This window comes from Corticium candelabrum, chromosome 7, assembly GCF_963422355.1.
Source record: "Corticium candelabrum chromosome 7, ooCorCand1.1, whole genome shotgun sequence".
NCBI lineage: Eukaryota > Metazoa > Porifera > Homoscleromorpha > Homosclerophorida > Plakinidae > Corticium > Corticium candelabrum.
In genome coordinates, this window is record NC_085091.1 from 6,467,684 (window position 1) to 6,482,683 (window position 15,000).

A 15,000-nucleotide genomic window follows, 5' to 3' on the forward strand; every position below is an offset into this window, starting at 1 on the left:
AGTGAAAGTAGCTAGGGGATGTAACTGTAAGATACATTAGGTAGCTAATCAGCGTCGGATCCAGGAATTTTTGAAAGAGAGGTTCACCGTTAGCAGCTATTTATAGCATTTCGAATTTTGTCTTTTCTAATGAAATTATATGAAATTACTGAACCAAGCCTATTGGAAAAGAGGGGTTACAACCCCCCTAACCCCTCTCTGGATCTGGCCCTGAGTTTGTATGTGTAATGTGATGGTATGCACATGAAAAATGCAACGAATCTCTGCTTGTAAAAATAATAATGCCCCATGTTTTAGACCTATGAAAAATAGCATCCCATGGGGCACTATTCGTGGAAATACGGCACAAGGGATCTCCTGTAGTAATAGAGTATCTTCCATTGTTTTTAAAATCCTGTATTCTCAGTCTCTCACTACATCTTTTGGAGAGCCGTTCATTTGGTCTTTGAAACCTGCCTTTGTTATGTCTCAGCGAAAACTAAAGGTCACAGGCACATCAAGATCGTTCGAGTATCTCCGAAGATCCTGTCCACATTTATTGTCCGGATCCTGCACTTTGCCATTCGATGGTTTCAGTGCAGCTGGACAAGTTAGGGGGTGATGACGGAAATGTTTGGACATTTGGCTTTATTGTGTCACCTCAGTGGCACAGCTTGAATACGTACCAGTGGTGCATGTGTAGGAGCTGTGCCCTTTTAACTACATCATTCTTACCATGAGTAGTTAACTTAGTTTAATCTGTCTTGAGCATACGTTTCTAGCATGTTTCAAAATTAAATATCTTTCGAAAAAATAATTTCTCAATTTAAAATTTTTTTGGCTTACAGTGGGTACGTTCAAATGCTTGTGTGTGTGTGTGTGTGTGTGTGTGTGTGTGTGTGTGTGTGTGTGTGTGTGTGTGTGTGTGTGTGTGTGTGTGTGTGTGTGTGTGTGAAATTTACTTGATTTAGAGTAGTTGTCATTGATATCAATATTTTAGTTATGTCTCTACTCATTATTGTCTCATCTGTTTCGTTTTATTTGTTAGCATGGATCCTTTCCTGATAACTTGAATGTCTATTTTCTTTGCTTTTTGTTTTGTACCATTGCGTATGGTTTGAGATTGTTTGAACGTGCAGGCGACGTACGAGACAAACTCACAGGAGATGGAAGACGAGTGGAACAGACAGAAATGTCAATTGACATCGGAGAACACCCGAATCACAAACCAACTGAAAATCTCTGTCGACGAGGCAAAGCAACTTCACGAATCTTTGGCACTCCAAAAGAGAGTAAGAGGTATTTTTCAACACAGTTGTTGTTGTCATGGCAATATTTGTAGGAGTTGGACAAGGCCACAAAGGAGCTGATGTCATTGAGAGAAACCGTTTCGACTCTTGATGCTTCACTTTTCGAAGAGAGGACAAAGACACACGATCTGGAACTTGTGAGTACAAAGAGAGATGGCGACATGGAAAGGGTAGGGTTTAAAATACGATAAGGCCACACTGAAAAGTGGTGTGTGTGTGTGTGTGTGTGTGTGTGTGTGCGTGCGTGCGTGCGTGCGTGTGTGCGTGCGTGCGTGCGTGCATGCGTGTGTGTCTTTACATGTGAGTTTGTTGTCTGTCGTCAATTGGACTTTGTGGTGTGTTTTGTAGTTCTTGACTCAATTACAAGAGCAGGTAGAACAGATTACTGGTCTTGACGTCGCAAACAAATCGCTGAAAAGCAACCTTGAAAGGGTTGGATGCATCACAGTTTGTTATTGTGTGTGTGTGTGTGTGTGTGTGTGTGTGTGTGTGTGTGTGTGTGTGTGTGTGTGTGTGTGTGTGCATTGTTTACGGCTTTTGTGTTAGTGATTTATTGTGTTTGTTTGTGTATGTTTATGTATGCATTTGTTTTTATTTGTTTGTTTTGCATGTGTTTCTTTGTTTGTATGTGTCTGTTGTATATGTATTGGTTTGGTTCATTATTTTGTTTTTTGTTTTTAATCTTTGTTTACATTTGTTGTGTAGCTTGTTTACGTTTTGTTGTTTACATTTTTGTTTGTGTCTGTATTTGTTTAGTTGGTTATTTTTGTTTTCTTTTATTTGTTGTGTTTATTTACAGTTTGGTTTGTTTATGTTTGTTTGTTTATGTGTGATGTGTGTGCATGTGTCTCTAGACTTGAATATGTATGCTGCTCTTTCTGTTCACAGAAAAGTGAAGAATGTAGGCAGCTGACTGCCGAGTTGGATGAAGAGAGAGTCAATCACGAGGCTGCCAAGGGTGATAGGGACAAAGCTCAAAGCAGTCTCTCTCAAGCCGAAGAGAAAGTACATAACAACAGACACATGATCTCATTAACTCATTGTATTAATTAATTATGAATTAACACTAATTAATTAATAATAGTTAATATTAATAATTAATTAATTAATAACTAATTAGTAATTAATATTAATTATTTAATTAATTGCTTTTCTTGGCTTACGTAGATCAATGAGTTGATGTCTGAACTATCGCAAGCTGTTACGACTAGAGATGATCTTCAGCATGAGGTTCAGAGTATGGCTGCAACGAAGGATGACTATGGCACTCAGCGCGAACAAGTTGAGATGCTGAGATCACAACTACAGCATGAACAGCTGGAAAGGTGAACTTGGGTTGACTTAGTTTGTCTGTCTGTCTGTCTGTCTGTCTGTCTGTTCGAATGATTTTTAAGAAGTTGTCAAAGTTGTCTAAGTACAACTTTGATGACTTTACATATGATAGAGACATTCAACATTTTGTCCATTGATTGTTATTGTTTTGCATAAAGTTAGTGCTTGTTATTGGTAGATTAAGCGTTCGAATGAAATAATCTGTTTGTCTGTCTGTCTGTCTGTCAATACATATATTTTTTGTAATGAACTGTGGCACCAAAGCAATAGCTAATCTACGTGTCCATTACATCTAGTACATACGTGAAAACTGGTTAAAACTACAATGCACACTATATATGCACTAAATACACATACACATTATGACTAGAGGAAAGGGACCTATAGTCAAATGTTGAATGTCTGTCTGTCTGTCTGTCTGTTTGTCTGTCTGTCTGTCCCATACATATATTTTCAACATTGAAATCTACATTCAACACAACTAAGCAACTCTACTGTCCCAATACAAAATCTCTACCAAACTAAAACTCTACAGAAACCAGCCTTATATAGGGCTGTACAGTAAAGCACATTAGTAATTGTGTATATTGTTCATTCTCTTGACTTTCCTTGTATGTTCCAGTAAGTGGGATGTCTTCCTGGAAATCACTCTAGCATTACATTGTTGTAACTGAACTGATAAATGTTGTCTCCAATATTTTGTAAATTGGATGCATTCTGACAATCATCCTCATCATAAGACATGAGAGAAACAGATTTGTTGAAAACTGTTGAGCCTTATCACCCCATCTGCCATAATGTTCAAATACCAAAGGGATTGCTGTTGGTGCATACCTTCCTGGTAGCAGTTGGGAGTCATACTTTGTGTGTTTAATCTTTTCTCTTCTGGATGCCGCAGCCCCAACAGTATAAGCAGCTCTAGGTAGGATATCTTTACCGAATGGATGTGATAGAGCATGCAATATCTAATTCTGCTGCTGGCAGGCAGAATGATTCAGCCACGTAGATGTCTGGCCTTCTACTGGAAGTGGCGTAACGATCTTTAGGCTCAATATAGTACGGTGCATGTAGCTGGTGAAGACAATCTGCCCATAAAGAAACCATACGGTTGTGAGACCACTCTGGTCCACCTCCAACTCTACAAGTCAACAGATGATACCCTTCTCTATTGATAGTTTTCTACATTCACATTCGCACTTATCTGCCAACAAGGGCAAGGGCATTGCCATCCTCAACCTCATGAATGCCGCCAAGCGAACTTTCCAGGTAAGATTGTGAGATTCTGGGTTGATGGAATAGCATTTAGCCATGAGCTTGCACCTTTTCCTTGCAAGGAATGTAGTCGTGCTGAATCCTTTCCAGATTCTTTATCCAATAGAATATTGACTTGAGCTTTCATGACCTTATCTATCAGATGATGCTGCTGTCGCTTAGTATTAGACGATATATCACTCATTGATTGATCAGGATCTAAACATTTATGAAGAATGTGGGCTGCAGAATTTTCAGGACTTTTGAGGATAGCTAAACATCAATCTGAGGTTCTGAAGCTGCAAAATGTTTTGACAGCTCAATCTGTCTGTCAGTCTTTCTGTCCATTTGTCTGTCACTGTCTGTCTGTCTGTCTGTCTGTCTGTCTGTCTTATTTCACTATTGAACACAAAAAGCAAAATTTTACAAGAACACTGTAGGTAAAACTGCTAAGCTAAATGTCCATCTGCTGAGACATACGGATTGAATACTACTAAAATTCTAATGAATGATGTTCTGAATGTCTCTTTCATTGTTGTCTGTCTGTCTGTCTCTCTGCCTGTATGCATGTATTGATGTAGTTTGCTATACGTACACTGTATGTGCACCAAGACAGTCACTCAATATATTTATCTCTTTTTTTCAAGTTATCGAAATAATTTTCAAGTTACAGAATACATTTGTCACTCTTGTGTTTTTATTTGGTTGGTTCTAGAGCTCAGTCGCAACAGATTGCCAGCGATTTGAGAGCGAAATTGGACTGTGCACAGGAGAATGACGTCAGCAGTCGTAGCACGTTGCAGCTATTGCAGCATCGTGTGTCGGAACTTGAGTCGAGTTTGACTACGCAAAAGCAGAAGTACAAGCGACTGCAGGAAAAGGTAAAACTCGTAGAGATAAAGGTGACGAATACTGACAACTTGAATAGATGTTGACACACACACACACACACACACACACACACACACACACACACACACACACACACACACACACACACACACACACACACACACACACAGACTTCAGTGTTTCAAACTTATCGTGTGTGTGTTTGATTTTAGTATAGACAGAGTGAGGCTGCTAACACGTCCATTCGAGAAGAAATAACTGCTCTCTTCAGTCAGTCTGAAGTGCAAAAGACAGAGCTGGCTTTGTTGAGTGAAGAAGTGGATCTTCAAGGGCAACGTTACTTTGAGGGCAAGAGGCGCAGAAGTGAGAAGTATATATCAGCAAGGTATTCAACTTTAGAATAAGAGACATTGATGGGCAAGCTGGCAGGGTTGCTTTCTATGGATGTGAATTATGTGATAGACAGACAAACAGACAAAGAGACCGACTGACAGACAGACAGATAGACAGACAGACAGACATGTGATTGACAGACAGACAGACAGACAGACAGACAGACAAAGAGACAGACAGAAAGACAGACAGACAAAGAGACAGACAGACAGACAAAGAGACAGACAGACAAAGAAACAGACAGACAAAGAGGCAGACAGACAGACAAAGACAGACAGATGCTGCCACTGCAGAGAAGAGCTAAAGCAGACAAGAAGAAAGCAAAATACAACAAACAACAATTACCAGGAGGTTCAATTGTTTGTGCAGTTCCATTAGTAATGGAACACTTTGGAGCATGGGGATTGATAGATTAAAATCCTTTAAAGTAGCAAAGAAATCATAAGATGAATTCGGAAGACTAAATGCAACGGAGCTTATCGACTTCTGAACCCCAAACGCTTTTCAGTCCAACTCCAAAAGTACAGTGCAAACGTCATCTCTAAGAAGTCATCTTCATTGACTGGAGACAACAGAAGTAACTTTATGCCACTCAGTGCTTTAACCACTAGCTGGCGCTGAGGGCTTTGCATGTACTACAGCTGCTTTCAGAGTTTTTAGAGTTAATAGTTTAGTTTTGAGTTTAGTTTAGTTCATGAACACTGATAGTTGGACGGCATAAATAGTTATTTGCATTGCGGAAACGTATGATAGATAAAAGTTCGAATAAATATGATTGACAGACAGACAGACAGACAGACAGACAGAAAGACAGACCTCTTAGTTATGAGCTAACTGATTGTTAAAGTAGACTTTAATGTTCCAAATATATCATCAGTGACAGACAGACAGACAGATAGTCAGACAGACAGACAGACAGACAGACTAGACAGACAGACATACAGACATACAGATAGTTAATTTATTCTCATACAGATTCTACTTGTACGTACGCTAGGATTTTTTTAAATACAAACCAGTCCTTGCAAACAGCAAAGTCATTAACTAAGGGACTTGACTTTGAATGTCAGACAGACAGACAGTCAGACAGACAGAGTAGACAGACAGACAGACAGCATATACAGATGGACAGAGTAGACAGACAGACAGAGTAGACAGACAGACAGAGTAGACAGACAGACTGAGAGACAGACAGACAGTCAGACAGAGTAGCCAGACAGACGGACAGAGTAGCCAGACAGACGGACAGAGTAGACAGACTGACAGACAGACAGGTCTCTTAGTTACGAGCTAGATGATTGTTGAAGTAGACTTCAATGTTCCAAATATATCATCATTGACAGACAGAGTAGACAGGTAGACAGACAGACAGACAGATAGACAGACAGATAGAAAGACAGACAGACAGATAGACAGACAGATAGAAAGACAGACAGACAGACAGACAGACAGATAGACAGACAGACAGAAGGGTTTCGTTTATTTTCAGATTTTGTTGTTTTTGTACTGACAATTTGACAGTCAAGTATAGAGATAGTCAGACATACCATAGTCAACAAAACTGCACGAATTCTCTACTTCTATTCAATCTAGTGTCTCTAAATTCTAGAGAGAAGCACGAGAGGGAGAGGCGCTCACTGGAATCGAGCGTAGTGTCATTACAGGACGAGCTCGACTCAGCAACCCGACGTCTGATCAAAGAGAATGAATGGCGATCGCGAGCTGAGGAGATGCACCGCCAGCTGCTCCGTGAGAAACAACAATTAGTCGAAACGTAAGCAAACATAAGGCAGCCTGATAACTATGAGAACCTTAAACGAATTCAGATTTTGAAATGTGCCAACTGGTGACACACAACGAGAAAAGAAAGACTGATGTAAACAGACACTCGAAATTACAGACACAGGGTGTTCAGTCACGTGATCACTGGCCGACCCTTCCAGCCATTTAAATTTCAAATTTTAATTTTTAATTTTTAATTTTAATTTTTAATTTTTCTATTTTCAAGTTTAGTAAACTTTGTGTTGCCAAAATTGAAATAATGACTGAATTTTGGTGACAGAGAGAGAATTGGGTGCCAAATTAACTTTGATCTTGCAACTCCTGAGGTTCAAATAGTCACGTGATCAACAAACTAAATATGAGAAATTCAATAAAAAATCAACGCAATTTTGTTGCATACTAAGCGAGTTCAGTGAAATGTGGATTCGTTCTTGTTTACAAATTTGTCCGTACTAATCAATGTCCACAATTGCAAGTGTTGATTCTGAGAAATTGTCATCAGCATTCGTGATCAATTGTTGAAGAGTGAGGCAGGGGTGTAGTAGGGGGTTGCATATGGGCTGACCAGTTTTGGAAAATGGACTTTTACCAGCACGCGATTGCCACAACTTTTGGTTTAGCTATAGATTTATGTGATTAAATATATTAATATATCTAATCATCTATATACTTATATATAATATAGTTAATTATTTATAAGTATAGTTATATAACACTTATAAATAATATATATATAATACTTATAAATAATATATTTAATACTTATAAATAATGTATTTAATACTTATAAATAATATATTTAATACTTATAAATAATGTATTTAATCATCTATACCTAGACAGAAATGTAAATTAATATATTTAATAATAGATATATATATATATATATATATATATATATATATATATATATATATATATATATATATATATATATTTATTTGTTCTTGTTTACAAATTTGTCTCACTAATCCATGTCTCCAATGAAATGCCTACAAAAAAATGAAACGTGAGTCAAAAAAATTTGAAAAATGAAAATTAAAATTTAAAAATTAAATGACCGGAAAGGTTACGGACAGAAGTTACACCAAAATATGGGAATCATGATGATCTGTAGAATTTGAAGTGACTGTTGCCAAATTTTTGTTTTCGGAGGCGTGAAACGCTAAGGTACGTACAGTAACACCGTCCGGTCACGTGATGTACGACTTGGTCCGTCATAACACGTGACCAAATAAATAATAAAACTAATTTTTATTATCTGATTAGTTACATTCAAGCTGCATAGCAGCCAGGGGTTTGCACTCTAGTGCTTCTTCAATGGTTGGTTACTCGTTGTTTTGGCCAAACTTTGCGACGCATCAACAAGTGGACACCACTGACTGACAGTTTGAACAGTTGAACACACGTGACTGACAGTCTGATATGCAGGTACCGGTATAGTCTCTTGCACAGCTCCTCTTAACGCGCTCCTCGCTCCTCGCGCGCGCGTTAAGATGGGCTGTGCAAGAGACTAGTACCGGTACTGTACTGATTCTTGATTATCCGGGACTGTTACGGTACTGTACCAGTCAGATTTCTTAACTCTTCTAGTGCACGCTATTGACCGGTACTAGAGGGTTAACATTCATTCATGACTTTCTAGACTTGCCGCTGTCGAAGACAGGGAGCGTGAAAAGGCTCACAACGCGAGACAGCTCGAGGTACACGTCGTGCGACTCGAACAGGAGAACACGGCTCTACAAGACAGACTTCAGCGAGTTCTCAAAGACAAAGCGAGAATGGAAAGCCTCCTACGCGACACCAGCAGTCCAGACGTACGTCTAACAAACATCGTGACCGGTTTCTTATATAATACGCATTTCTATCAAGCCGGTTTTTGTATTAGATGTCGCTCCACAGTCTCGTGTCTTCGCGTAAGAGTTCGACACAGAACGGATTTCTCTCCGACACGAAGGGACCGTTGCGCACGTCGTCGCCTTATAAATTTTCGCCCTTCTCGTCGACTCTCGGCATGCCGCACGACCCGTCAGACAGGTAGACGGTGGCATACACATGCACAGTACAAGTACACACGTGGTAGGTGTCCGAGGTGTAGGGTAGTGTATAGACTGAGTTGCTGTTAGGATACAGGGATGACTTGGTGATAAAATGTGACCTTGTTTTTGAGTTGATTTTGTTTATATGGAGTGGAGACTAGCGTAGCCCGTTTACGACGGCTAGGTATCATACATGTACTTGTGTTGTGATAGATAAGCTTTCTTAGCGACGATAGTAAAATAGAATATATTTGGTTATTGGTTTTCATGCAACGCGATACGTTTGTCGGTTCCAATACTGCACGCTTTCCTACTTCTGTTTAGAATGATAGATGAAGGCGGTCTGTTATCTATCATTTTCTGTGAATTTGAATCTACCCGAGGGTTGCCTGTTTGTTCCGCAGGCATTGGCGTAGATATATCCGGGTCTTGACGGGGTACAGGTGCCGACTATTGTCTCATGTAGTTCAAAGTGAAAGTGGTAAAGACAGACCAAGTAACAAGTTTACACAAATTAGTGCATGTTGTTGGGGCAGCATAATGACATGATTGTTCTCTGGCTTTCAAAAGTTAATTGATATTGACGAGAAAGTTTGTCGCACAGGCAGGAACACCGGCATGTCGCTAACAGTGCGGTCACTGTCGATCGAAGCGAGGGCACAAGCGTCTTCCCTGTTATCACTGCCTTATATAATGTCCAAGAATCACTCAACAACAAGAGTAGCTATGCATGCACGTCGACGCGATTCGTATGACGAACACACACATGCACACACACACACACACACACACACACACACACACACACACACACACAACGGATTTATAATGTGGCAATAGATAAGACTGCATGATTACAACACATATCTGCAGTAACTCTGTACCTATACACAGAATCGTTCACTATAGACGGTCGTGCAACTCATCTCGGTCTGCCACTCTATACCTCTAACATGCGCAGATATACTCAACAGGTTTGGCATTGTGACGGTGCATGCTCTTGAGCTACTGATCTTTCTCATTGTCGTCAACGTCTGCTGTTTGTGCGGGACGCTTCGTTTTTTTCTTCTTCTTCTTGCTCTTCGATTCCGTATCTTTGCTTGTCGCGTTCTTGCCTTTTGGAGGAGGTTTGCGCTTTACTTTGTTTCGCTTTGTGTGCTCGTCTGCGTTCTCTTCTCGCTCGTCGTCCGCGTCCTCGGTCTCGGTGGCAACGTCGGAGCACTTCCATTCTGGACTGGTGTCACTGTCACGATCTAGAATTACAGAAACGATACATGCACGGATCTAGGATCAGATTGAAGGGAGCACAATGTGTTTATCAAATATCAATGATCGTTTGAGACGCGCTTATTCCATGCAATACTATTAATTTAACACTAAGACGCCAATATACAAAGGGAACACATACAGGTGTGTAGGTTTATCCTTAGCTTTCTGGCTCTTGAAACGTTTTGGCAGCAGCGTCGCTAGAGAAGTGAGTAATCGCCCTCGAAGATTAAGACTGTGTCCGCACTAGATCTGATCTAAACTCTAGTTTAGAATAAAACTTGTTTAATTAATTAAAATCTATCTGTTTATTTGAGGGCGTCCGCACTCGGCTTTAAATTCTCGCGTACTGGACCTGCTAGCTAACCGTGGTGTCCTCTAATATACATTGTAGCATCTCTCTCTCTCTCTTTCTTTCCTCGGACTGCCTGAGGCGCTTTCTTTTCAGAATGTCTCATAAGAGCGTAACTTGAACAAGCAGGCCTGAACTTAAACTAGACTACCTCTGAACTTTAGGTTTAGCTGAAGTTGTCTAACTTAGCTGCCAACTGAACATGTGTTAGTGCTAATGCAGACACGCTAATTCTAAACATGTTGAGATTTCTAAACAACTTAAACAAGTTTAGTCGGCTAGTGCGGACACGCTCTTGGGCGTGGCCTAGAGTTGTTTATCTAAATTAATTTTTGAACCAGTTAAACAGAATGTGAAAGAGTTTGTTGCTGTTAGAACTTTCCTTGCTCTACCAGACTTCATACCATGACTACGTATACATGCATGCACCACTGCATGCGTTTTGTGGTAACGGTAGTTTTTGATTGGGTCAGAAATTGTAAACGTCTCGAGTCGTCTGAAAGGGCCACACCCCCAGCATGATGAGCATCCCCGTACGTCCAACGCCGCCATCTATGAATTGGCTACTGTGGCACATACTATAGTGATAGACAATACACGGTAAACGAGCCGCATGCAACAGTGAGGGTCCAAATATAAAATACAACCATCCACACTTGTAAGACAATTTTTGTGAGTGCTTTAGCCCCTAAAGCTTTTCCCTATATGCTATACGTATAGGGATGCACAGGCCAGAGATACAAAAAGTAGTGTAGTGTGTGAATGGTGCGTGTATCAGGAGCATATACTCTTAACTTAGCCAACATACGAAATGCTTACCGTCTGTTTGTTCTAACATTTGAAGTTGTAGAATCAAATCTCTTCTCGGATTGTAGCGGTTGTTAAACGAGTACTGCTCTATCCGATTCTATACGAAATTGTTTGGTAAGTACGCATGTAGTGGTCGCAGTGATCCTTACTTTGAGTGACAACTTGGCGAGCTCGGACGCCGTTCTGACTGATCTTTCTATACTTCTCCGATATTGGTTGGGAACCTGGAGGGAAGATATAGAGTGGTTGGTATGCATGTGTGCATGGGTCTGTACTGCATAAGAATTACCGCTCCTTGCGACGTCGCGACGTCTTGATCGTTGAATTGACGCAGATCCCAGAACGGTACCCACGCTCTTGACGCTCTCTCCTCGATAAACGTCACGTGGTACTCAAACTAGAATTTTGTTTGATCAATGGACACACACACAGACACACACACACACACAGACACACACAGACACACACAGACACACACACACACACACACACACACACACACACACACACACGCACGCACGCACTCACGCGCGCGCGCCTATGCTATGTCACTCGTGTGGTACTCTACCGGTTCTGGCGTTGATTCGTCGATAGTCTGGAAGAACACATTGCTGTCAGGATCATTGTCGATTATTCCTGGCCACCTTTACAGTTCCATAAAAAACAAAAATCATTCCTACTAATTTGAGATGCGCCTCTGGCAGATTTTACCAAGGAAATCGTTCTAGTTTTGCCCAAACGAGAGATCCTCGTGTAAAGGATGTCTCGATGTTTTCAGTGAGGTTGTCCGGATCGAATTCAATTTGAGGTTTTTCGCAATTGTTTTGTTCTAAATCTAGACACATAGTAAGTAGCAGTAACTACAGTGTAGAACACATGGTCATCAAGCTGTTAGTCTATCAGGCCACATATAGGTACGGTATACACCATACTGCACAATTTCATTCAAGTGCTTAGTATGTAATAAAGTATCTAGAGACTGACTGTTTTCATACCTGTGTTCATGTGACAGTACCACTTTTCAGGAAGCTGCAATGGGTCCTTCCCTTCATTTAGCCTTCGCCATTTGCCACATTTTTCGCATTGAACCCATAACGTTGGCATATCGGTTTCTTCAATCTGAAAGGCGGTTTTTTCATTAGCACCGCTGGGGTTGGCTTTTGGTTGGTTGCTCCTTCTGCGTTTTGATTTGTTACCGTCTTCGTTGTTGTTTTTTCTCTTTCTATCTTTGTCTCCCTTCCGAGACCTAGCACAACCTGCAGACATTCTGGCATTGGCCGAAGCGGCTGGTTGCTCACTGTCTGTTACAGTTTCTGTTGGGATCAGAGAGATTGCAGGTTTGAGCGCGAGAGGAGAGGTTGTAGGCTCGATGCTTTCTGGTGTATCTGGCCCTTGCTCTCCGGGAGACCTCGCGAGTTGAAATTCGTAGTCTGTAGAGTCATTGGTTGGGTTGAGAGACTGAAGGGATATATCTTTTTGCACTTGCGGTGCTGTAAGACACAAGCACGTTTACGCTATAGACAGACGGTATTTAGAGCTCTGAATACATGCACGATGTCTGATTATGATATGAAGCATCGTTGGCTGTATATGTCGGCTCCACCGCAGATTTCAATTAGAACGGTGCAAGGAGGGATCTAAATGAGGCTAGCACATAATTATGTCAGAGTCAATAATGAATGAGCACGCAGTTCATCTTTTCCAGACGTCTTCTATACACACCCAATACCACTTGGCTTGGCTGGTATACTATATACACATGCAGTGACATAGTAATAATATGTTAGATATAGAAATCTGTCGATATATCAACACACGGTAGTTCGCCGTTTCTTGCTATGTCTATCAAGGCAACAATGAATGTCCTAATTAATTACATCAACTTCGTGTTTTTTGACTCCTCTCTCTTCTAGTTCTACCACACTACTAATTTTGTTTACATATGTCAAGTGAAAGTGAGGACTACCGTGTTCCGTACTTATACACACATACCGATAGAATTTATTAGTTTTGGCCTTTTCTGTTGGACCAATGAATGACATGACCACAAGAAGAACAACCATACCATGTAAGAATCTAGGACGGATCACAAGGAACAGTCTCAACATAGTCTTCAAGAAAGTACGGAAGATGTAAGTGTCAGCGAATGCCAGTGGTAGAACACCCAATATGGTCGATACTGTACACTGATATGATACAGCTCCTAGGATTGTCATGCCAACACCAACACACCGGTTAAGGAGAGGATACAAAGAGATTCTCAACTGCGCTCTGAAAGTAGCAGACGCTGCTATAGATATTTTAGTTTCTTGCCGGAGACCGTAGTAGGGACTAGGACTGCCTTTACTTATCATTTTTCACTGCATGCTTGCTGTAGATATTTTTTACATTAACCATCTTGTTGCCAAGTGTTAGCACGGAAGTAGTGTTGAAGGCTGGCGAGACAAACTGTGGAGATTGTGGGCAGCTAGTAGCTAATTAGATCGTACAACAAAATGTAGCACTTGGAACCAAGATAAACTATTCACCTAGAGCTGGAGGCCACGTGTACGCTAGGCGGCTGCCCGTGATCGATACAGCAAATGGAACGAAAACGGGAAATTTCAAACACTAGACACCGTTTCAGCATCAGTGATTTGTTTCTGGGCGGAAGCAACTTGCCAACTCCACACAGAAACTCATAGCACGTGATAAATATTTATTTACATTGACAGCAAAGTTGAACTCACCGCTGAGAGGTGCAGTAAAACGCTTCTTCACCATTTGCCTAGACTCCTTCCTTCTTTCGCCCAAAACTAGTAGCTAGAACGCTCACTTGTCAAACAAACAGCTGACAACAAAGTCGTTCTTTTTCGGTAAAACTGACTGATCTTCTGACAGAACAGTCATTCCCTAGATCCAATCATCAGGTGACGTAACACATTTTTAAATAGTCACGTGACTACGTATACGGGTGACAAGTAAAGGGCGTAGTATCAGCCGTCAATGTCGAAAGTCGAGCGGTAATCGTCTCATGGGGCTTCACATCGTCTTCCTAATCCTCGCTGTTTCCTACGCACGTCGGACAGGCCTCACAGCCGACGCCGTCACTCACTGGCAGCTGAGCGATGAAGGTGTTCCCGTCCCTCTGGCAACCGAACAAGCCGCTGACCGGCTGATCCACGATACTATCATGAGCACAGTTGTACGCAGCGTAGGCATGCAACAGCAACACGTTGCTCGACGTGGTGATGAGGTCGCTGAGAACCGAACTGATGAGTCTAGCGCGCATGAGAGAAATGAGAAGGGCGCCGAATGGCGGAGTGAGTCTGCGCGTGTGCAGGAGGAGAGTGAGGCGTATGGAGTGTGTTTGCGTGGTGAAGAGCATACGGTCACACAGGAGAGGTGCTCGGCCGCGGTGTCACATGACAAATGCGCACATAATCAGATCACTCGTGAACAGCTGCCAAGCAGGTCGGGCACACACACACACACACACACACACACACACACACACACACACACACACAGACACACACACAGACACACACACAGACACAGACACACACACAGACACAGACACACACACACACACACACACACACACACACACACACACACACGGACACGCACACACAGACAGACAGACACAGAC

General features: G+C 41.4%; 3 protein-coding genes across 4 annotated transcripts in view; 2 read left to right on the forward strand and 1 right to left on the reverse strand.

The window, feature by feature from the left end:
* The window catches only part of LOC134182250 (uncharacterized), a 23,997-nt gene extending 14,801 nt beyond the window's left edge, over positions 1-9,196 (forward strand). Inside the window, exons 14-23 of the mRNA XM_062649635.1 lie at positions 1,119-1,271; positions 1,322-1,459; positions 1,638-1,721; positions 2,178-2,294; positions 2,457-2,614; positions 4,588-4,753; positions 4,937-5,109; positions 6,727-6,891; positions 8,545-8,716; positions 8,788-9,196. Coding sequence (XP_062505619.1) covers positions 1,119-1,271; positions 1,322-1,459; positions 1,638-1,721; positions 2,178-2,294; positions 2,457-2,614; positions 4,588-4,753; positions 4,937-5,109; positions 6,727-6,891; positions 8,545-8,716; positions 8,788-8,940 — 1,479 coding nt within the window. The 3' untranslated portion in view covers positions 8,941-9,196. The remainder of the gene's footprint in view (positions 1-1,118; positions 1,272-1,321; positions 1,460-1,637; positions 1,722-2,177; positions 2,295-2,456; positions 2,615-4,587; positions 4,754-4,936; positions 5,110-6,726; positions 6,892-8,544; positions 8,717-8,787) is intronic.
* Positions 9,197-9,774: 578 nt separating this feature from the next.
* LOC134182185 (zinc finger CW-type PWWP domain protein 1-like) lies at positions 9,775-14,245 on the reverse strand. Of its 2 annotated transcripts, XM_062649553.1 has the most exons (9): positions 14,096-14,172; positions 12,914-13,013; positions 12,362-12,856; positions 12,078-12,201; positions 11,935-12,010; positions 11,656-11,763; positions 11,516-11,590; positions 11,376-11,463; positions 9,775-10,191 (listed from the first exon to the last, which is right to left on the reverse strand). In XM_062649553.1, the coding sequence occupies exons 2-9, from the start codon at positions 12,942-12,944 to the stop codon at positions 9,944-9,946; spliced, it is 1,245 nt and encodes a 414-aa protein (XP_062505537.1). In that variant the 5' UTR covers positions 12,945-13,013; positions 14,096-14,172; the 3' UTR covers positions 9,775-9,943. The 2 variants fall into 2 exon arrangements, with proteins under 2 accessions (XP_062505537.1, XP_062505536.1); XM_062649552.1 differs by lacking the exon at positions 12,914-13,013 and having other exon boundaries at positions 14,096-14,245.
* A 31-nt stretch (positions 14,246-14,276) lies between these two features.
* The window catches only part of LOC134182186 (uncharacterized), a 2,529-nt gene continuing 1,805 nt past the window's right edge, over positions 14,277-15,000 (forward strand). The window contains exon 1 of the mRNA XM_062649554.1: positions 14,277-14,819. Within this exon, the coding sequence (XP_062505538.1) occupies positions 14,380-14,819 (440 nt within the window). The 5' untranslated portion in view covers positions 14,277-14,379. The remainder of the gene's footprint in view (positions 14,820-15,000) is intronic.